The following is a 21,790-nucleotide window of genomic DNA, read 5'->3' as shown; positions in this document are numbered from 1 at the left end:
TTTTATTGTTACAAAGTGGGATTAAAATGGATTGAATTGTCATTTTTTGTCAACGATCTACACAGAATATTCTGTAATGTCAAAGTGAAAAATTAAAAAAAATAAAAGATTAATGAACAAATAAAACACTAATATACCTTGATTAGATAAGTATTGACCGCCCTAAGTCATTACACGTTAGAAACATTTTTGGCAGTGATTACAGCTGTGAGTCTTCTTTGGTAAGTCTAAGAGCCTTGCACACCTGGATTGTGCAATATTTCTCCATTATTCCTTTCAGAATTCTTCAAGCGCTGTCAGATTCTTGGGGATCATGGCTAGACAGCAGTGTAAGTATTGTCATAGATTTTCAAGCAGATTTAAGTCAAAACTGTAACTTGGCCACTCAGGAACACTCACTGTCTTCTTGGTAAGCAACTCCAGTGTAGATTTGGCCTTGTGTTGAAAGGTGAATTCTTCTGATAGTGTCTGGTTTAAAGCAGGTTTTCTTCTAGGATTTTGCCTGTGCTTAGCTCCAGTTTTTATCCAGAAAAACTCCCCAGTCTTTGCCGATGTCAAGCTTACCCATAGTCAATACAATGTTCTTGATCAATCCTCAGTTTTCTCCCATCACAGCCATTGAACTCTGTAGCTGTTTTAAAATCACCAATGGCCTCAGGTGACATCCCTGAGCAGTTTCCTTCCTGTGCTGCAGCTTAGTTCAGAAGGACGACTGCATCTTTGATGTGTCTGGGTGGTTTAATACATCATCCACAGCATAATTATTAACTTGACCATGCTTAAAGAGATATTCAATGTCTGATTTGTTATTGTTACCCATCTACCAATCACTGACCTTCTTTATGAGGCTTTCAAAAAGCTCCCTGGTCTTTGTAGTTGAATCTTAGTTTGAAATGCATTACTTGACTGAGGAACCTTCCAGATGTTGTATGTATGGGGGACAGAGAAAGGGGTAGTCATTCAAAAACCATGGCAACCCCTATTATTTCACACAGTGAGTAACTTATCTGATTTGTTTAGCCAAATTTTACTCCTGAACTAATTTAGGATTGCCTAAACAAAGGGGGTGAATACTTATGCAACGACTATATATATATATATATATATATATATATATATATATATATATATATATATATATATATATATATATATATATATATATATATATATATATATTTCAGTTATTTAATTTGTATACATTTTTAAAAAATGTGTAGAATTTTCTTTTCACTGACATTAGAGCATTTTGTGTAGATCAATAAAAAATCACAATTAAATGCATTTAAATCCCACTTAGTAACGGAACAAAATCCAAGGGGGGTGAATACTTATTATACCCACTGTACATTAAAATATGCATCCCAACAATGGGCTATTTGCTGCATTTATTCTATTCCAAATCAAAATCTTAACTTTTCAGCACACACACACCTTTAGTGCTGATGAGCAGTGCAGCCAGTTTGAACATGTTCTCAGTGAAGGCCTCAGGGTTCTGGGCATCTAAAGCTTCTGTCGTCTGTCTGACCATCAGCCTGGACAGGTCTGACTGGCTACGCACCGCCTCACTGAAATGGATCATACCTGCCACCTGGAGGGAGAAAACACACACACACGCATCAGCAAACACACACACACACACACACCACACGCTGATGTGAACCACTTGGGACAACATTGTTCTGTTGAATAAGAAGGAGAACTATGATAAAGTGTATAAAGGAGAAGTGAGTGGAGTCCTATCTAGAACTGTCGCAGTGTCTCTCTGTACCTCCCCAGCATAGAGGGAGTCCTATCTAGAACTGTCGCAGTGTCTCTCTGTACCTCTCCAGCATAAAGGGAGTCCTATCTAGAACTGTCGCAGTGTCTCTCTGTACCTCTCCAGCATAAAGGGAGTCCTATCTGGAACTGTCGCAGTGTCTCTCTGTACCTCTCCAGCATAGAGGGAGTCCTATCTAGAACTGTCGCAGTGTCTCTCTGTACCTCCCCAGCATAGAGGGAGTCCTATCTAGAACTGTCGCAGTGTCTCTCTGTACCTCTCCAGCATAGAGGGAGTCCTATCTAGAACTGTCGCAGTGTCTCTCTGTACCTCCCCAGCATAGAGGGAGTCCTATCTAGAACTGTCGCAGTGTCTCTCTGTACCTCCCCAGCATAGAGGGAGTCCTATCTAGAACTGTCGCAGTGTCTCTCTGTACCTCTCCAGCATAGAGGGAGTCCTATCTAGAACTGTCGCAGTGTCTCTCTGTACCTCTCCAGCATAAAGGGAGTCCTATCTAGAACTGTCGCAGTGTCTCTCTGTACCTCTCCAGCATAGAGGGAGTCCTATCTAGAACTGTCGCAGTGTCTCTCTGTACCTCTCCAGCATAAAGGGAGTCCTATCTAGAACTGTCGCAGTGTCTCTCTGTACCTCTCCAGCATAGAGGGAGTCCTATCTAGAACTGTCGCAGTGTCTCTCTGTACCTCTCCAGCATAGAGGGAGTCCTATCTAGAACTGTCGCAGTGTCTCTCTGTACCTCTCCAGCATAAAGGGAGTCCTATCTAGAACTGTCGCAGTGTCTCTCTGTACCTCTCCAGCATAGAGGGAGTCCTATCTAGAACTGTCGCAGTGTCTCTCTGTACCTCTCCAGCATAGAGGGAGTCCTATCTAGAACTGTCGCAGTGTCTCTCTGTACCTCTCCAGCATAAAGGGAGTCCTATCTAGAACTGTCGCAGTGTCTCTCTGTACCTCTCCAGCATAGAGGGAGTCCTATCTAGAACTGTCGCAGTGTCTCTCTGTACCTCTCCAGCATAGAGGGAGTCCTATCTAGAACTGTCGCAGTGTCTCTCTGTACCTCTCCAGCATAAAGGGAGTCCTATCTAGAACTGTCGCAGTGTCTCTCTGTACCTCTCCAGCATAAAGGGAGTCCTATCTAGAACTGTCGCAGTGTCTCTCTGTACCTCTCCAGCATAGCGGTTTCTCAGGTTGAGTGAAGCCATGAAGTTGGAGTAGTCCTTCTTCACACAGGCTGGCCTTTCTGTCAGCTGTGTGATCTAGAGCGGATGACGGAACTTGGTTAGTGTGTGAGTGATTGCGTGTGTGTGTGTGTGTGTGTCTGTCTCCTCACCCCTAGCGTAGTGCTCTGTCTGTTGTAGCCAGCGAAGTGCAGGATGCTCTCTGTAGCCATGGCCAGGCCAGTGTGCTGGGACAGACCTGACACCCAGTTCTGATGCTTGTTCAGGTACTCCTGGAAATCAGGGAGAAAACATCCAAAACAAGGGATAAGAGAAGATTAATCTGAAACCTTGAGTCCCTCAAAAGGCCATCTAGAAGCTATTTTGACAGGACACCTGCAATCCGTTGTCATATAGATGGGTTAACTGACAGCATCACGAAAACTATGTGCACGCTTCAATGGGGAAGAAGTCTGTGAGTTGTTGTGATTCTGGATGACCAGATATCTACCAACAATGACAAGAAACTGCCATGTGGGGAATCGTAAGTGACTTGTACCAGCCAGTTTGTTCTTGATACCATGTCTTATTTTGAGGTGTTTTGACTGATTTCATGTCAATGCTAATAATGGCTAATATTCGCTAGCTAACCAACAACTGTAACGATGTATTTGAGACAACAAGTGCTCATTGTGCAAATATATTTATGTTTTTAATAAACATGGAAGAAATATAGTTTACATGTTGTCAACAATCTAAGTCAACCCTGTCTGTTTTGCCACATAGTTGCGCACGCGACGGTTGTGTTGCTAAACAACCAACCCGTCTATGCTTTTCCTTTACGAAATGTGGTGTGTGTGTGTGTGTGTCTCACCTGCAGGTGTGACTTGGTGACAGAGGGGGCCCACTTCATGGCCTCTTTCAGGATCTCCCCACAGCGAGCAGCAAAGTCCTTCACTATGCTCTACAACCACAGAGAAACATCAACCAGCATTTAGAAAACACATACACACACACACCGTATCACACACACACATTCCTACCTCTCTGGCCTCGTATGTGTCTGGTACAGTGATCCTGTAGGGGGTATCCGGGATGTCATAGTAAGGCTGGTCCTTATGGATGTCCTGCAAACAAGGTAGGTGCACGACACATCATAACACAATACATTGTCTACTAAGCCCTTATAGGGACCACAGAGAAAAACAAGTGTGTGAGAGTGCGTGTCCGTACTGCGCTGAGGGAAAGGGAGAGCGTCTGCAGGATGTCCAGCATGGTTTTCAGTACACGGCCACTCCACAACAGGTGGGGGAAGGTTTCGGCCAGACCTGACAGGTATTTGTCGGCCACCCTACGGATTCTCTTGTGGACGTGGTTGAAGTTGACCAATAGGAACTGAGCGTGGCGCTCCAACTCCTCTTCATGGGCTTTAGTCTTCGGCTGGGGAGAATAACAGAGGCAGCCAATCATTGTAGAGGACACGCTCCACAGAAGGTAGTTTGTTCTCGACTTCTCCTAGAGACCCAGTTTCTCTGTTTTGATTTAATCTTATGATGGTCCTGAAACAGTCATTGTATGACTCCTTAACTAGTGTTAAATGTTGTTATCCGACGACCTTTACCTTCTCAGCCATCATCTGTAGGAAGACCTCAAACACCTTGTCCCCCACCGCTATCACACACAGCATCATACCTGGACAGACAAAAATACACATTATCTCACTGTCTAAAACATGTGGAATAAACGCTTAATGCGTGCGTAATAACTGTCTAATGCGTGCGTAATAACTGTCTAATGCGTGCGTAATAACTGTCTAATGCGTGCGTAATAACTGTCTAATGCGTGCGTAATAACTGTCTAATGCGTGCGTAATAACTGTCTAATGCGTGCGTAATAACTGTCTAATACGTTTGTAATGCAGCTTACCAGACTTGTCCTTCTGGATGGCTCTGTCCTCAAAGTAGCGAAACATCACCTGGAAGCGGTCAGAGTCCAGCGCACGCAGCATCCTGGTGAGAGAACGCCATTCCTGGAGAGTTACTGTCCTGTAGGTTTTCACTCAAACCCTAAGCTAGCGCACCTAATAACTAGCTGCTTGATTAGCTGAATCAGGTTAGTTACAACTGGATTTGGAGCAAAAACCTGCAGGACAATAGCTCTCCAGGAACATGGTTGGAGAGCCCTGCTCTAGACAGATCACAAAAAGCAGGGGTGAATCTCAATAGTCCTAAGTGGTTTCCTTTTCCTTACCTCATGTACTCCAGCCTGTAGACAGACAGTAGGTAGGTAGACATGGCAAAGTCTAGTTTGTTGATGAGCGCAGACACCTCAGGAGGAGGATCTAGCAGGTTTATAATGGTGCTCCTCAGGTCATTCAGCTCCGCCTGAATATACACAACCAGGGAACATTAGCTGTGTGTGTGTGTGTGTGTGTGTGTGTGTATGTAGTAGCATGTGTGTGTATGTCTACATGCGTGTGTGTTGTGTGCGCATGCATGTGTACTGTACCGCTGTGACGGTGTCGTTCTTCAGGGCAGAGTTGTACTGTAGTTCAGAGCGTAGGGGTTCTCCACTGGGGAAGGTGAGGAGGGGAGACTTGGTGGCGACCTCACACACTCCCTCATACCACTCTTCTGGCCACAGACCTACACAACACACAAAACCCTTCATATACCTATGGACTTTTACATAGCAGGATGACTGATAACTCACTTTCCCTTTTATCTTTCCATCAGATGGGTATTAGCCCACCATTTCAAAAATGTTTCCATACTTTATATAGTATACCAATCCTGGTGGAATATTGTAGTAAATGTTAATATAATCTTAAACACCCACCTGATCCCTCAACAGCGAAGCCCATCACCACAGAGTAGAGCCAGAAGTCTCTGAACAGCTTCTGCAGACGAGGCTTTGCTTCCTTGATGGGCGGTAGACGCTTCGTCAGCTACACAGGGAGAGGGGATCTAGATCAATACTAAGCGTATAGTACTAAGTGTATAGATTATATACGGAGTACTGTAGACACTCGGGGCACAGAGGCACTACTGGACAAACTGTTGAAAGTGGAAATGTATAGAGGCAACCCACATACCACAGCAATAACAGGAACGAGTACTCCAAGGTTTCCAGCACTGCTTGACGCCTGCAAATACAAATAATAATAAACAATGTCAACAAGAAAAAAGCCTACCTCTAAAAGACCGCTACACACTTCATGCAAACGACAGAGCGTCGTATACGGCCCGTTTCCAAATTTGAGCTGCACAAAAGTACGTAGAACTACGTACAAAAACGATGCTGCGTTTGCGTAGTTTGAATTAAGTGTGTAGGGCCCATAACAAAAGCCTGTTGTCGCTGAACCCTACAGTCTATCGTAAGTAATGGCTACTGTAAATGGAGTGTACCTTCAGTGCAGGGCCCTTGTCCGAGGCCCTCTCGCTGGCCCTCTTGCCCTCCAGTCCCAGCTGGACAAACAGCTCCAGTAGGTTGACCAGCAGCTCATCTACCATCTGCTCTGCTGCCAGGTTAGCTGCTATGTTAGCTAACGCATTGATCACAGCCAGGGAACAGTGTCTGGAACACACAAGATGAACACAGTAGGTCGTGGAGCTGGCTATGGGTAGGGAGTAGGGGTTAAGGGTAAAGGTGTAGGGGCTAAGGATACCTGTATCCATGGTCCTTGTGGTCCTTGGTGGAGTAGACCATGGAGGAGGCCTTCACACTGATCTGCTGGAACAGGTTCCACACCTCCTGGTAGATATATTGCTGTGAGGAGAGAGAAACGGATGAGTTTACTGAGAGACGAGAGGGGGGTGAGTTTACTGACAGGAGAGAGAGAGAGAGAGAGACAGAGAGAGAGCGAGAGAGGAGAGAGTTTACTGAGGGATGTATTGCTGAGGGGAGAGTGGAAAAAAAATCATGTGTATACAGGATCAAGTGTGAGTGTGACTCACGTTCCCAGTGATGACCATGCATCCCAGCTGATCTATAATGAGTACGTCTAGCTGTGACGGCGGCTGGCAGAACTTTTGCTGTAGGATCTGCAGGATGGGCTCCATGACGCGGGGAGTGTCCCTCAGAGCCACCGCAATGTGACCCAGCGCTCTGATGGTGTGGTCTGGGATCAGATGGGCCTCCCTGGGGGGGAGAGAGAGACAGTGGGTTGGTCAGAGGGGCTGCCAGTCATTGCCATGGACCTGGGGATTGGTCAGAGCTGCTGTCAATCACTGCAGGAGAGTCTTTCTAGCTAGCGAGGTCACCTGAGGTTTCACTAGCTAACATTGACAGCAGCTCAGAGGTAATCCAGCCTGTTAATAAGTAAAGTACACTAATTGGTAATATTGGAGGGGTATGAAATAATACTTACTTGTCATTCTCCTGAGAGATGTAGAGACGGTTGGACAGGCTGGCCAGGAAAGCCTCCACTATAACACTGTCCATAGTCAGACCTGCCTTCAGACACCTGAGAGTAGCAGAGAGAGGGAGGAGAAAAGAGATAGCATACCTGGTTACCGCGATGAATGAAAGGAGAAAACACTGCTCATATTTCTCTCCTTTTCACACACATACTTTGTCTTTCCTCACCTGCAGATGTTGTCAATGGAGATGTCACGGAGCTGTTCGTACATGGAGGGCAGGCACTTCTTATTAGCGTGAGCACTGAACGTAGACTGGGAGTGCTCGTTGGTCACGTGGATCTTGATCTCTCCAGTCCCTGTGGTGTTCTGGCTGTGGTATTTGTACAGCTTGACCAGGACAGGAGAGGGGACCACCAGGAAGTCTCTGAGAGACGTGGTGACAGAGTGGGCCACCACCGGGAACCGCTCACACAGACGACCCAGACCCTTCACAGACACAGACAGGGAAAATGTGATTAGGTATGAGAATACTCGTTTTATGGCACTCTTATCAAAACAGTATTGTGAAGACAGATAAAGACAGGAACAGAAGACATATTACAGGCAATACCTGGAGACAGCAGATGAGCAGGGGAATGTGAGCGATGATGACTTTACTGGACGTCTTCGACTGCAGTTTCTCTGACAGCTTGGTACACAGGTTCTCAGCTCCTGATCAACGCAAAACACATGAACAACAGTTAGTTTGGTGTTAAATTCAAATTAATGACCCAATGTTTTTCAACACATGGCCAATTCATTCCAAATTAACGACCCAAAGTTTTTCAACACATGCGCACGGATGGATAGTACACACACACACTAGCGCGCACGTATGAACACACACACACTCGTACCCTGCTCCTCAGTGACAGCCCAGACCATGAGGTCGACACAGGCAGCGTTAGCTTGGCAGCGTAGCTTTAGAGGACTCAGCTCACTGTGGAGGTACTCTACGTCATGTAGGATCCTCTGCAGCTCCGACTGGCTGCTACTGAACTGCTCCAGCACAAAGTCATGAACCTCTTTCACATAGCCCGTCTGCAGGTCTGGGAATACCATCACACCAACATCAATAACATGTTAGTAGAACAGTAATAAACGCATGTAATAAACTGTCTGCTGAACTGCTTCAGAACAATCAGATCGTAGCAGAGGGTTTCTGTATATTCTGTAGGTTAAAGTGAGAGACCAGTGGATTTGTTACCTTTCAGGTTGTACAACGTGTCTCTCAGCATCTTGAAGATGGCCACATACAGAGGATCACTGAATGTCCTGTAGTACAGGTGCATACCTGGGTTCAACTAGAGGGAGAGAACACAACCAACATGATGTAACATTAACTTGACTACACAGGAAAGCGCTTTAATTAAAATATAGGGAAGATGAACCTCCAGAAGTTCCTGCAGGGTGTCATCCAGTGTTTTCAGAAAGGATTCAGAGACAAACTGCTCAACCTGCAAAAGACAAACAGAACACTCAGAAAGGAATTCTGAAAAACGATGTTCTACCCATTCTAATTCTATAGTTCTGTTAATTCTGATTCTACATACTGACCATGTTGAGGAGCTGGCGCAGAATGTCCAGAGGGACGTCAAACTCTCCCTGAGCACTACCCGTAAACAGAGGAGACACAGAGAAACTAGAACTGATGGTGGAAAAGTAATAGTCTGGGTCCACAGCACTACCATCAGGGAGATAGGAGCCTGGAGAGAGAAAGAAGGAGGAGGAGAGGGAGAGTGAGAAAGGTACCAGTCAAAAAAAGTGAGACACAGGCTACTTAGTATTTTTATTTATTTAACTAGGCAAGTCAGTTAAGAACAAATTCTTATTTATAATGACGGCCTACACCGGCCAAACCCGGACGACGCTGGGCCAATTGTGCGCCACCCTATGGGACTCCCAATCACGGCCGGTTGTGATACAGCCTGGAATCGAACCAAGGGGTCTGTTGTGACGCCTCAAGCACTGAGATGCAGTGCCTTAGACCGCTGCGCCACTCGGGAGCCCACTTCAGAAATATATTGCCTGTCTAATATATTCCTACCTTCATAGTACTGTGCTGAGGGGTCAGCTGGGGAGCTGGGGGTCAGTCCTGCTCTCTCTGGACTGGCCTACAGACAGAGGAACATCCCATTTTCAGACATTTCAAATACAAGCTTCCTTTGCCCTCTAGTGGCCGGCTATGGTAGTACAGTTGTTTTCTCTGTAGTGATATAGCAATAGTAACAGAGGAGTCCTTGTGTCTTATGGTGTCTTCCAGATACCCGATGAGAATGAATGTTAGTACTATGGTGTAGCAGTAGTAGTAGTAGTAGTGGTATAGTACAGTGCTTCCCAACTCCAGTCCTCCAGTACCCCCAACAGTACACCATTTTTGTTGTAGTCCTGGATAAGCACACCTGATTGTCCGGGGCTACAACAGAAATGTGTGCTGTTAGGGTTACCGGAGGACTGGAGTTGGGAACCACGGGTCTAGTCTAGTATAGTGATAGTACTTGTTGTGATATGCTGGACACTGAGCTTTCTTTGCGTCTGACAGTGTCTCCCTGACAGACTGTGAGCAGCGAGGCCGGCATGATGGAGCGGAAGTCGTTGAAGGAGCGCCGTCGTGACGGGTCGACATCCTCAACAGTGGACACTGGTGGTGCTCCTGCCCGCGGAAACAGCTTGGACAGCAGGGGCTCCTCCGTGTTGCTATAGCGACCAAAGGCCCGGGCCACGCCCAACAGGCAGGGCACAGTGTACCTGCACAGGTATTCTAGGGGAGGGAGGGAGGGAACAAAGAGAGAGAGACAGGTGAAAGGCTGCCCTTTTCATTGTCATTCTGTCTCCGCCTACTTGTATCACAAAGTTTGTGAGGAAAACAAGAGACAACAACTAGATAACTAACCAGGAACTAGAATTTTCATGAAACACTGGTGAACATGAAATGGTGGAACAGAGAGCATGCTGGTACCTTTATCATGGCCCTCTGGGTTCAAGCAGATGTCCAGCAGGACCTTCATTATGTCCATGATGGCCTCCAGGATCTGTCCTCGCAGGGTGTCATCTCGCTGGGCCACGTCTGAGAGAAGAGTGCCCATACAGAAACAGAAGTTCTCTGCCACCGGAAGGATATCTGTAGGACAAGAAGAAAGATCATCACCCAGTCAGAGAGCCGGAATTAGACATCATATTGACTGGTGTAAGACAGACAAATGCTGGCATCTCCTTCCTTACCCCGCCCTTTGCTTCCAGAGCTTTCTTCGATCCATTGGACTCTGGGAAGTCCCTTCAGCAGGCCCAGCAGGTAGGGGACGATAGATTCTTTGTGCTACAATAAAAACATAATTCACAAACCACTCGCACAAAAGCCATTAAACAGCTAAGGGGAGCACACAAGGTGCCATGGATAGGAGCCAATTATTGGTCCTGAGGTCAGGGAACATCTGTCCCGTAAAAAGCATTATATAAATGCAACCCTTAACAGCGTCAGAGAGTAGGCCTCGCTGCTCCAGTTGAATGTACCTGTAGGTCAGACTCGACCAGGAAGATGCCCAGAGCTAGGACCGCATCCCTCCTCCTCTCATCCAGCTGGAACACCCCTCGGAAGTCCATTGGACACATGCATTGGAGCTTCTGGACCTGAAAACAGAGAATAAACAGCAAACAAGTGGCTTGTGGCTGACTAATCAAACCATCAGTCCTAACCTTCACAAATATATTTCCCTGTATTAGCAGTTAGGTTGACTTCTACCAGGGCAAACTGACATCCACGGTAGGCTAACTGCTGGCCTCTGCTCCAGCTTTACATATAAAGATAGTAAACTATCCCTGGATTCCATGGCCTTCAGGAAAAACAACACAGAGAATCCTATACCCCTTAGTAACCACGGCATTGACAGCTTGACTCCACTCCAGGCGAGGAGCCAAACACAACTGGCCCTTAGCATTAATTAGCTTAGCTAACGAGGATCAGCCTTTAAGCTCAGTGAGGAGGATTACAGCCAAATGTCAACTCACCACCACAGTAGAGAGAGAGACACAAACCCAGTGCTAAAATCCCACTCAGTCACACATAGAATATACCATTCTAACCTCTGTGTATATAAGTGTACAAAGTTTTCTACCCATAATTCTGGACCTTTAGGGCACAGGAGTTAGACTAGTGCACTTGCCATGGTTACAATAGCAAGGTCATTTAATAGGATCTCTATGGTTTTATCATACCACTCTGGATGTTTGTGTAAAACTGTGCAAACATACATACACACACACATATACATACATATACACTACTATTGTTCAAAAGTTTGGGGTCACTTAGAAATGTCCTTGTTTTCCATGAAAACATACATGAAATGAGTTTGAATAGGAAATGTAGCTAAATTAATAGGAAATGTGGTCATAGAATCCTCCATTTGCAGCAATTACAGCCTTGCAGAACTTTGGCATTCTAGTGGTCAATTTGTTGAGGTAATCTGAAGAGATTTCACCCCATGCTTCATGAAGCACCTCCCACAAGTTCGATTGGCTTGATGGGCACTTCTTACGTACCATACGGTCAAGCTGCTCACACAACAGCTCAACAGGGTTGAGATCCGGTGACTGTGCTGGCCACTCCATTATAGACAGAACACCAGCTGACTGCTTCTTCCCTAAATAGTTATTGCATAGTTTGGAGCTGTGCTTTGGGTCATTGTCCTGTTGTAGGAGGAAATTGGCTCCAATCAAGCGCTGTCCACAGGGTATGGCATGGCGTTGCAAATTGGAGTGATAGCCTTCCTTCTTCAAGATCCCTTTTACCCTGTACAAATCTCCCACTTTACCACCACCAAAGCACCCCCAGACCATCACATTGCCTCTACCATGCTTGACAGATGGCATCAAGCACTCCTCCAGCATCTTTTCATTTGGTCTGCGTCTCACAAATGTTCTTCTTTGTGATCCGAACACCTCAAACTTCGATTTGTCTGTCCATAACACTTTTTTCCAATCTTCCTCTGTCCAGTGTCTGTGTTCTTCTGCCCATCTTAATCTTTTCTTTTCATTGGCCAGTCTGAGATATGGCTTTTTCTTTGCAACTCCGCCAATAAGGTTAGCATCCCGGAGTCGCCTCTTCACTGTTGATGTTGAGACTGGTGTTTTACTATTTAATGAAGCTGCCAGTTGAGGACCTGTGAGGCGTCTGTTTCTCAAACTAGACACTAATGTATTTGTCCTCTTGTTCAGTTGTGCACCGGGGCCTCCCACTCCTCTTTCTATTCTGGTTAGAGCCAGTTTACGCTGTTCTGTGAAGGGAGTAGTACACAGTGTTGTACAAGATCTTCAGTTTCTTGGCAATTTCTCGCATGGAATAGCCTTCATTTCTCAGAACAAGAATAGACTGACGAGTTTGAGAAGAAAGTTATTTGTTTCTGGCCATTTTGAGCCTGTAATCGAACCCACAATTGCTGATGCTCCAGATACTCAACTAGTCTCAAGAAGGCCAGTTTTATTGCTTCTTTAAATCAGCACAACAGTTTTCAGCTGTGCTAAAATAATTGCAAATGTGTTTTCTAATGATCAATTAGCCTTTTAAAATGATAAACTTGGATTAGCAAACACAACGTGCCATTGGAACACAGGACTGATGGTTGCTGATAACAGGCCTCTGTACGCCTATGTAGATATTCCATAAAATAAATCAGCCGTTTCCAGCTACAACAGCCATTTACAACATTAACAATGTCTACATTGTATTTCTGATCAATTTGATGTTATTTTAAAATGGACAATTTTTTTTCTAATTGACCCCAAACTTTTGAATGGTAGTGTGTGTGTGTGTATATATATATACAGTGGGGGAAAAAAAGTATTTAGTCAGCCACCAATTGTGCAAATTCTCCCACTTAAAAAGATGAGAGAGGCCTGTAATTTTCATCATAGGTACACGTCAACTATGACAGACAAATTGAATTTTGAATTTGGATTTTTAATGAATTTATTTGCGAATTATGGTGGAAAATAAGTATTTGGTCACCTACAAACAAGCAAGATTTCTGGCTCTCACAGACCTGTAACTTCTTCTTTAAGAGGCTCCTCTGTCCTCCACTCGTGACCTGTATTAATGGCTCCTGTTTGAACTTGTTATCAGTATAAAAGACACCTGTCCACAACCTCAAACAGTCACACTCCAAACTCCTCTATGGCCAAGACCAAAGAGCGGTCAAAGGACACCAGAAACAAAATTGTAGACCTGCACCAGGCTGGGAAGACTAAATCTGCAATAGGTAAGCAGCTTGGTTTGAAGAAATCAACTGTGGGAGCAATTATTAGGAAATGGAAGACATACAAGACCACTGATAATCTCCCTCGATCTGGGGCTACACGCAAGATCTCACCCCGTGGGGTCAAAATGATCACAAGAACGGTGAGCAAAAATCCCAGAACCACACGGGGGGACCTAGTGAATGACCTGCAGAGAGCTGGGACCAAAGTAACAAAGCCTACCATCAGTAACACACTACGCCACCAGGGACTCAAATCCTGCAGTGCCAGACGTGTCCCCCTGCTTAAGCCAGTACATGTCAAGGCCCGTCTGAAATTTGCTAGAGTGCATTTGGATGATCCAGAAGAGGATTGGGAGAATGTCATATGGTCAGATGAAACCAAAATAGAACTTTTTGGTAAAAACTCAACTCGTCGTGTTTGGAGGACAAAGAATGCTGAGTTGCATCCAAAGAACACCATACCTACTGTGAAGCATGGGGGTGGAAACATCATGCTTTGGGGCTGTTTTTCTGCAAAGGGACCAGGACGACTGATCCGTGTAAAGGAAAGAATGAATGGGGCCATGTATCATGAGATTTTGAGTGAAAACCTCCTTCCATCAGCAAGGGCATTGAAGATGAAACGCGGCTGGGTCTTTCAGCATGACAATGATCCCAAACACACCGCCCGGGCAACGAAGGAGTGGCTTTGTAAGAAGAATTTCAAGGTCCTGGAGTGGCCTAGCCAGTCTCCAGATCTCAACCCCATAGAAAATCTTTGGAGGGAGTTGAAAGTCTGTGTTGCCCAGTGACAGCCCCAAAACATCACTGCTCTAGAGGAGATCTGCATGGAGGAATGGGCCAAAATACCAGCAACAGTGTGTGAAAACCTTGTGAAGACTTACAGAAAACGTTTGACCTGTGTCATTGCCAACAAAGGGTATATAACAAAGTATTGAGAAACTTTTGTTATTGACCAAATACTTATTTTCCACCATAATTTGCTAATAAATTCATAAAAAATCCTACAATGTGATTTTCTTTCCTCATTTTGTCTGTCATAGTTGACGTGTACATATGATGAAAATTACAGGCCTCTCATCTTTTTAAGTGGGAGAACTTGCACAACTGGTGGCTGACTAAATACTTTTCCCCCCCCACTGTGTATATATATATATAGTACCAGTCAAAAGTTTGGACACACCTACTCATTCAATGGTTTTTCTTCATTTGTACTATTTTTTACATTGTAGAATAATAGTGAAGACATCAAAACTATGAAATAACACATATAGAATCATGTAGTAACCAAAAAAGTGTTAAACAAATCAATATATTTTAGATTCTTCAAAGTATCCACCATTTGCCTTGATGAAAATTGAGATGGTTTGGGATGAGTCGGACCGCAGAGTGAAGGAAAAGCAGCCAACAAGTGCTCAGCATATGTGGGAACTCCTTCAAGACTGTTGGAAAAGCGTTCCTGGTGAAGCTGGTTGAGAGAATGCCAAGAGTGTGCAAAGCTGTCATCAAGGCAAAGGGTGGCTATTTGAAGAAATTCAAATATAACATATATTTTGATTTGTTTTTGGTTACTACATTATTCTATATGTGTTATTTCATAGTTTTGATGTCTTCACTATTATTCTACAATGTAGAAAATATATACTGTATACATACATATATATGTATGCGTGTGTTTGCACACAATTTAAAACAGAGAGACCGTTCAGAGCAACATCATTGATGACTTCCAGTTTTTGCCTAAAGTTTGGCTGACAGTTCCTCCCATACAGCTTTCCTGCCAACGCCTGAATCAACATGATGTAATGTGATAAGGCAAATTAGCAAACTATGTCTGTTGAAATCATAGACCATATGGTTGAAATAAAGAATACAGAACAGTCAAGTAAATTGTGACCAATCAATGACCATTGTTGATGTAACAGTTGTTAAAGTAATTTGTGAATTTCACCAGGTTCATATATTAATATAGCATGTTGATTTGTTATTATGCATGCCTGCATCCTGGGAATAGGAGAGTGGGTACTTACGTTTTGCCCTGCGTGCTCGTGCTCAAATAATGTTTATGCACTATGAGAGGTAGGCACGCTTTTTCTGTCGTCTTTAGAAAAGTTAGATTCCTTCTAGCACAAAGTCGTACACACAGTGTTTTGTTCATGAATAATGTTGTATATTTAGAGTTTACTCATGAGTGGATGGTATTGTTAAGATACAATTGTAATTGTACTTTTCAGGATGATATTAACATTCTGAATTCAACATGTGGTTACTAGCTAGCTAAGGTATTGTATGTGTGAACGATGGCTAGCTCCTCGACTGATTCCAGTCCTTTGTATTGTGCGTCTATGTTGTAGAAAGAGGCGACAATGGGCAGAACATATGTGCTCTACAAATGTTTTGTATTTTCTTTTGGATGCAGGTATGTGGTTTTATCTATGTAAAATGTATGGTATGTGTTGATAAATTATAAGGAGAGGTTGTACTCATTTTTGTATTCTATAAATAATTGACGCACAATGAGAGAAAGAGGCGACAATGGGCAGAACATATTTGTACTCTACAAATGTTTTGTATTTTCTTTTGGATGCAGAGATAATTCTGATTCATTAAAACAGCCTGATCTCCGAAGTCCACATCTATAGTCCCAATCAATCACACACAACGCATAGATACAGCCGTGCAGCACAGTGCCGGTTACATTGACAAATAAATGGGGGCGTTACCTTTTTTGAGGTTTGAGAGCTCGCTAACTAATGGCTCATGGGTATGCCAACTTTCTCATTCTGATGGAATGACAATCCGCCATATATAATCGACAGGACTGACAGCTAAACGCGTAGTTAGCAAGTGATGTTGCAGTTATTAAACTAGGTTGTCAGTATGTAAAACTGCGTAGTTGCGGTGTCGTGTTCCGGTGTGAAATTACAAGCCAATTAACTAAGGGCCTCTACTTGGGAATGAATGGCTGTTTGTCCAACAACAGCTGTGTGAAGCTCTTGGAAAACGAGTCACTAGCTAGCAGCAAGACAAGTGTCGATAGCATCGCATATCACTTTAATCTAGCCATAGCGATACGTTTTATTTTAATAACTCATTTTTATTGTTCTGTGGCGATAATGTATAAATGTAATGTTAACCGAATCTAATAGACAACTTAACTAGCTAGCGTACGCTCACTTTACGGCAATGCTAATAACATCGCTCAGACTCACCTTATCTATCGGCGCTGGGCGGTGTGCGGCCAAAGAGCGCGCCAGGGACAAGACAGTGTTGAAATAAAAACCACTCGTTCCTGCTCCTTTCGCAGACATGTTTATTTATCAAGACAAACAGGTAGTACATTTTACAGCGCTAACCGCTGCGAAGAGGACAAGTAGTCACTAGTTACCACAGCCACAAAGTCCTACTTATGGCTAAACCCCGCCTATTACCATTAGGGTAGCTGCGACGTCATCCCTCAGGTTCTCTGCTGCCACCAGCTGATATGTGATCTCTCAGTGCAGGGCATCTCAGGAAAAGTGGGGGATTTTGAAAGGAACCATATAAGGAGAAGTGGGGATTTCGAAAGGAGTCTTTTAACACTAGAAGCGCTGGAATTCCATAAATGGTGGAACTGTCATGACTTGATATTTAAATTATATATAATTTCAAAAATGTAAGTGATAATGCCAGAGAAGCCAGTGTTTGGAGGATATATTGGCACGGGTGTTGTTAGGCCCGAGACAACGGTTACCAACATATTCAAATAATGATTTACATATTTTCATTAAAAACATTATTTTGATGAATTTATTCATACTATTTCATCCTTCCACAAGACATAGTCCCGACACAAATTTAGGGTTGCTACCCAAGCCGGCTGGTCGTTCGTTCTATCGGTTCGGTTGCCAGAGACATGACCCAGTCTTTAAGTCTTTTTGTTCTGTATCTATACAGTCGTTCATTTAAATGTTCTATTGCCATACTGGCTGGCAACGTTCTTATACCTTGCTCGCTTGCTAGCCAACTACGGCTAACTTACAGTCACGTCAAACAGTGCAGCCAGAAAAACAACAAAGTAGCTGCATTTGCATTTGTTTAAGCTGTTTTCTAGTGACATTTATTTGGATACATCCATAAAAATTAGTTAATGATGCGCAATTTCACCTGGCATAGAAAATGTGCTCTCTCATCAGGACACTGTTGTTCAGAGGATCTAGCCAACAACATAGCTAACATGATCACTTCAAACTGAAGCTGGAAAGACTGCAAACTAGCTGCACATTTCGTTTGACCTGTTTTCTATTGATATTTCTTCATATATCCATAAATATTATGCTGATTCATGATTTTGACTGGCTGAGAAAAGCTGCCTGCCTGTCTGTCTCATCCCGACTCCCGACAGGTTCATTACTATGTGACAGCTGGAGATCAAATTTGAATACTGAAACAATGTTGCAAATGTTGGAGAGACAGACAGCAAGGTTTATACAAATCTCCGCTGTTGAAAACTAAATGTTAGTCTAAAAGAAATGTGAGAAAATGTCTAGATGCTTTTTATAGTGGAGATCAAGTTTATACATTGCCTGGCTGGGCTGATGAGATGGAACAGAGTAAATAAGCATTTTGTCATAGATTTAGCCGGTGGTAACTTGAGGAATAGACACCAGCTGGAATGTGGTTTTAACCAATCAGTGTCCAGGATTAGACCCACCCGTTGTATAATCAATAATACATAATACATTCTAAATTGAATGCATTTTTATGTTAAAATAAGTCAAAACAAACTTCAGGACACCAAATGTAAATTGTAATAATTCAGAAAATGTATTGATTGATCCGGAATTGTGCTCCCCCGAGAATAATGCGGCACAACCCATTCCTCACTGAGTATGGCTGTATGGGCTGCAATGCAGGCAGGCCATTTAGGGGGTGAAAGCCTTTCTATTTTATTTGGTTATATTATTCTAACTGTAAAATATGTAGGCTTATGTGTTTACTGTGGTAGGGCAGGGGAATATATGTGTTTGATGTCTGCTAAATGAACATGTTGATTACATTGGCATGGTGCAGTATATAGCCTGGCTAAGCAGCACATATGCTATCATATTCTTTTGAAATAAATTGTCTTAATATCATATTGTTTTTATGACCTTCTTAAACAAAATATGAATGTATTTCTTTGGGACTACATACAAAACAAGATTAAATTAGCCTACCTCATGACTAGGCTATCAATTGTCAAATTGAAAGATTGTCAATGCAAGCTGAGCTTCAAGTCATCATAAAAAGGGCCATGAAGGCCAGACGTTTTGATTACTATATCCTATCGAAAATGGTGGATTAAAATGCTTCTAATTAACCTATTCTTGCCAAATAACTCTCCAAATTGCGCAGATGGGCCCCTTTTCAAAATAAGTTTTCAATAGAATAATCAAATTTTCATAGAATAACCATGGCTCAACTTGTTCCTCAGGTGAGTACATGCAGCAATGGCCATTTGGAAAAAATATCCTTTCTATTTTATCTGGTTACAGTGAGGGAAAAAAGTATTTGATCCCCTGCTGATTTTGTACGTTTGCCCACTGACAAAGACATGATCAGTCTATAATTCTAATGGTAGGTTTATTTGAACAGTGAGAGACAGAATAACAACAAAAAAATCCAAAAAAACACATGTCAAAAATGTTATAAATTGATTTGCATTTTAATGAGGGATATAAGTATTTGACCCCTCTACAAAACATGACTTAGTACTTGGTGGCAAAACCCTTGTTGGCAATCACAGAGGTCAGACTTTTCTTGTAGTTGGCCACCAGGTTTGCACACGTCAGGTGGGATTTTGTTCCACTCCTTTTTGCAGATCTTCTCCAAGTCATTAAGGTTTCGAGGCTGACGTTTGGCAACTCGAACCTTCAGCTCCCTCCACAGATTTTCTATGGGATTAAGGTCTGGAGACTGGCTAGGCCACTCCAGGACCTTAATGTGCTTCTTCTTGAGCCACTCCTTTGTTGCCATGGCCGTGTGTTTTGGGTCATTGTCATGCTGGAATACCCATCCACGACCCATTTTCAATGCCCTGGCTGAGGGAAGGAGGTTCTCACCCAAGATTTGATGGTACATGGCCCCGTCCATCGTCCCTTTGATGCGTGAAGTTGTCCTGTCCCCTTAGCAGAAAAACACCCCCAAAGCATAATGTTTCCACCTCCATGTTTGACGGTGGGGATGGTGTTCTTGGGGTCATAGGCAGCATTCCTCCTCCTCCAAACACGGCGAGTTGAGTTGATGCCAAAGAGCTCGATTTTGGTCTCATCTGACCACAACACTTTCACCCAGTTCTCCTCTGAATCATTCAGATGTTCATTGGCAATCTTCAGACGGGCCTGTATATGTGCTTTCTTGAGCAGGGGGACCTTGCGGGCACTGCAGGATTTCAGTCCTTCACGGCGTAGTGTGTTACCAATTGTTTTCTTGGTGACTATGGTCCCAGCTGCCTTGAGATCATTGACAAGATCCTCCCGTGTAGTTCTGGGCTGATTCCTCACCGTTCTCATGATCATTGCAACTCCACGAGGTGAGATCTTGCATGGAGCCCCAGGCCGAGGGAGATTGACAGTTATTTTGTGTTTCTTCCATTTGCGAATAATCGCACCAACTGTGCAATCTTGTCCCTGACATCCTTGGAGAGCTCTTTGGTCTTGGCCATGGTGGAGAGTTTGGAATCTGATTGATTGATTGCTTCTGTGGACAGGTGTCTTTTATTTATTTATTTTATTTTATTTCACCTTTATTTAACCAGGTAAGCCAGTTGAGAACAAGTTCTCATTTACAACTGCGACCTGGCCAAGATAAAGCAAAGCAGTGCGATAAAAACAACAACGCAGAGTTACATATGGGGTAAAACAAAACATAAAGTCAAAAATACAACAGAAAATATATATACAGTGTTTGCAAATGTAGCAAGTTATGGAGGTAAGGCAATAAATAGGCTATAGTGCAAAATAATTACAATTAGTATTAACATTGGAATGATAGATGTGCAAGAGATGATGTGCAAATAGAGATACTTGGGTGCAAATGAGCAAAATAAATAACAATATGGGGATGAGGTAGTTGGGTGGGCTAATTTCAGATGGGCTGTGTACAGGTGCAGTGATCGGTAAGGTGCTCTGACAACTGATGCTTAAAGTTAGTGAGGGAGGTAAGAGTCTCCAGCTTCAGAGATTTTTGCAATTTGTTCCAGTCATTGGCAGCAGAGAACTGGAAGGAATGGCGGCCAAAGGAGGTGTTGGCTTTGGGGATGACCAGTGAGATATACCTGCTGGAGCGCATACTACGGGTGGGTGTTGCTATGGTGACCAATGAGCTAAGATAAGGCGGGGATTTGCCTAGCAGTGATTTATAGATGGCCTGGAGCCAGTGGGTTTGGCGACGAATATGTAGTGAGGACCAGCCAACAAGAGCGTACAGGTCACAGTGGTGGGTAGTATATGGGGCTTTGGTGACAAAATGGATGGCACTGTGATAGACTACATCCAATTTGCTGAGTAGAGTGTTGGAGGCTATTTTGTAAATGACATCGCCGAAGTCAAGGATCGGTAGGATAGTCAGTTTTACGAGGGCATGTTTGGCAGCATGAGTGAAGGAGGCTTTGTTGCGAAATAGGAAGCCGATTCTAGATTTAACTTTGGATTGGAGATTCTTAATGTGAGTCTGGAGAGTTTACAGTCTTGTATGGCATTGAAGCTCGTTTGGAGGTTTGTTAACACAGTGTCCAATGAAGGGCCAGATGTATACAAAATGGTGTCGTCTGCGTAGAGGTGGATCTGAGAGTCACCAGCAGCAAGAGCGACATCATTGATATACACGGAGAAAAGAGTCGGCCCAAGAATTGAACCCTGTGGCACCCCCATAGAGACTCCCTTTAAGAGTGTGCTCCTAATCTCAGCTCGTTACCTGTATAAAAGACACCTGGGAGCCAGAAAACTATACTTATTTCCCTCATTAAAATGCAAATCAATTTATAACATTTTTGACATGTGTTTTTCTGGATTTTGTTGTTGTTATTCTGTCTCTCACTGTTCAAATAAACCTACCATTAAAATTATAGACTGATCATTTCTTTGTCAGTGGGCAAACGTACAAAATCAGCAGGGGATCAAATACTTTTTTCCTTCACTGTATATTCCATTAGGGCAGGGGAGTAGCCTATAAGCTGTGTGTTTG

The 21,790-nt window shown here is 43.6% G+C and overlaps 1 protein-coding gene across 6 annotated transcripts in view; it reads right to left on the bottom strand.

The window, feature by feature from the left end:
• Window positions 1-16,960, bottom strand: part of LOC121573881 (phosphatidylinositol 4-kinase alpha) — a 33,287-nt gene extending 16,327 nt beyond the window's left edge. For all 6 annotated transcript variants that reach the window (XR_006002104.1, XR_006002105.1, XM_041886249.1 and 3 more), the window contains exons 1-28: window positions 16,798-16,960; window positions 10,842-10,958; window positions 10,554-10,647; window positions 10,291-10,452; window positions 9,830-10,092; window positions 9,379-9,445; window positions 8,889-9,037; window positions 8,723-8,788; window positions 8,539-8,635; window positions 8,189-8,380; window positions 7,903-8,003; window positions 7,519-7,778; window positions 7,301-7,396; window positions 6,888-7,071; window positions 6,599-6,699; window positions 6,339-6,507; window positions 6,026-6,076; window positions 5,770-5,878; window positions 5,440-5,576; window positions 5,182-5,315; window positions 4,858-4,940; window positions 4,553-4,623; window positions 4,165-4,371; window positions 3,975-4,058; window positions 3,806-3,895; window positions 3,105-3,224; window positions 2,938-3,030; window positions 1,435-1,591 (exon numbers count right to left, since the gene is read on the bottom strand). Coding sequence is in view for 4 of the 6 variants with exons in the window: in XM_041886249.1 (XP_041742183.1) it covers window positions 1,435-1,591; window positions 2,938-3,030; window positions 3,105-3,224; window positions 3,806-3,895; window positions 3,975-4,058; window positions 4,165-4,371; window positions 4,553-4,623; window positions 4,858-4,940; window positions 5,182-5,315; window positions 5,440-5,576; window positions 5,770-5,878; window positions 6,026-6,076; window positions 6,339-6,507; window positions 6,599-6,699; window positions 6,888-7,071; window positions 7,301-7,396; window positions 7,519-7,778; window positions 7,903-8,003; window positions 8,189-8,380; window positions 8,539-8,635; window positions 8,723-8,788; window positions 8,889-9,037; window positions 9,379-9,445; window positions 9,830-10,092; window positions 10,291-10,452; window positions 10,554-10,647; window positions 10,842-10,958; window positions 16,798-16,896 (3,553 nt within the window). In the remaining 2 variants the exon portion in view is untranslated. The remainder of the gene's footprint in view (window positions 1-1,434; window positions 1,592-2,937; window positions 3,031-3,104; window positions 3,225-3,805; window positions 3,896-3,974; window positions 4,059-4,164; window positions 4,372-4,552; window positions 4,624-4,857; window positions 4,941-5,181; window positions 5,316-5,439; window positions 5,577-5,769; window positions 5,879-6,025; window positions 6,077-6,338; window positions 6,508-6,598; window positions 6,700-6,887; window positions 7,072-7,300; window positions 7,397-7,518; window positions 7,779-7,902; window positions 8,004-8,188; window positions 8,381-8,538; window positions 8,636-8,722; window positions 8,789-8,888; window positions 9,038-9,378; window positions 9,446-9,829; window positions 10,093-10,290; window positions 10,453-10,553; window positions 10,648-10,841; window positions 10,959-16,797) is intronic.
• Between the last annotated feature and the right edge of the window lie 4,830 nt (window positions 16,961-21,790).

Source organism: Coregonus clupeaformis, chromosome 9 (genome assembly GCF_020615455.1).
Source record: "Coregonus clupeaformis isolate EN_2021a chromosome 9, ASM2061545v1, whole genome shotgun sequence".
NCBI lineage: Eukaryota > Metazoa > Chordata > Actinopteri > Salmoniformes > Salmonidae > Coregonus > Coregonus clupeaformis.
Note: the sequence above shows the minus strand (reverse complement) of the source record. Positions and strands in the feature narration are given on the sequence as shown.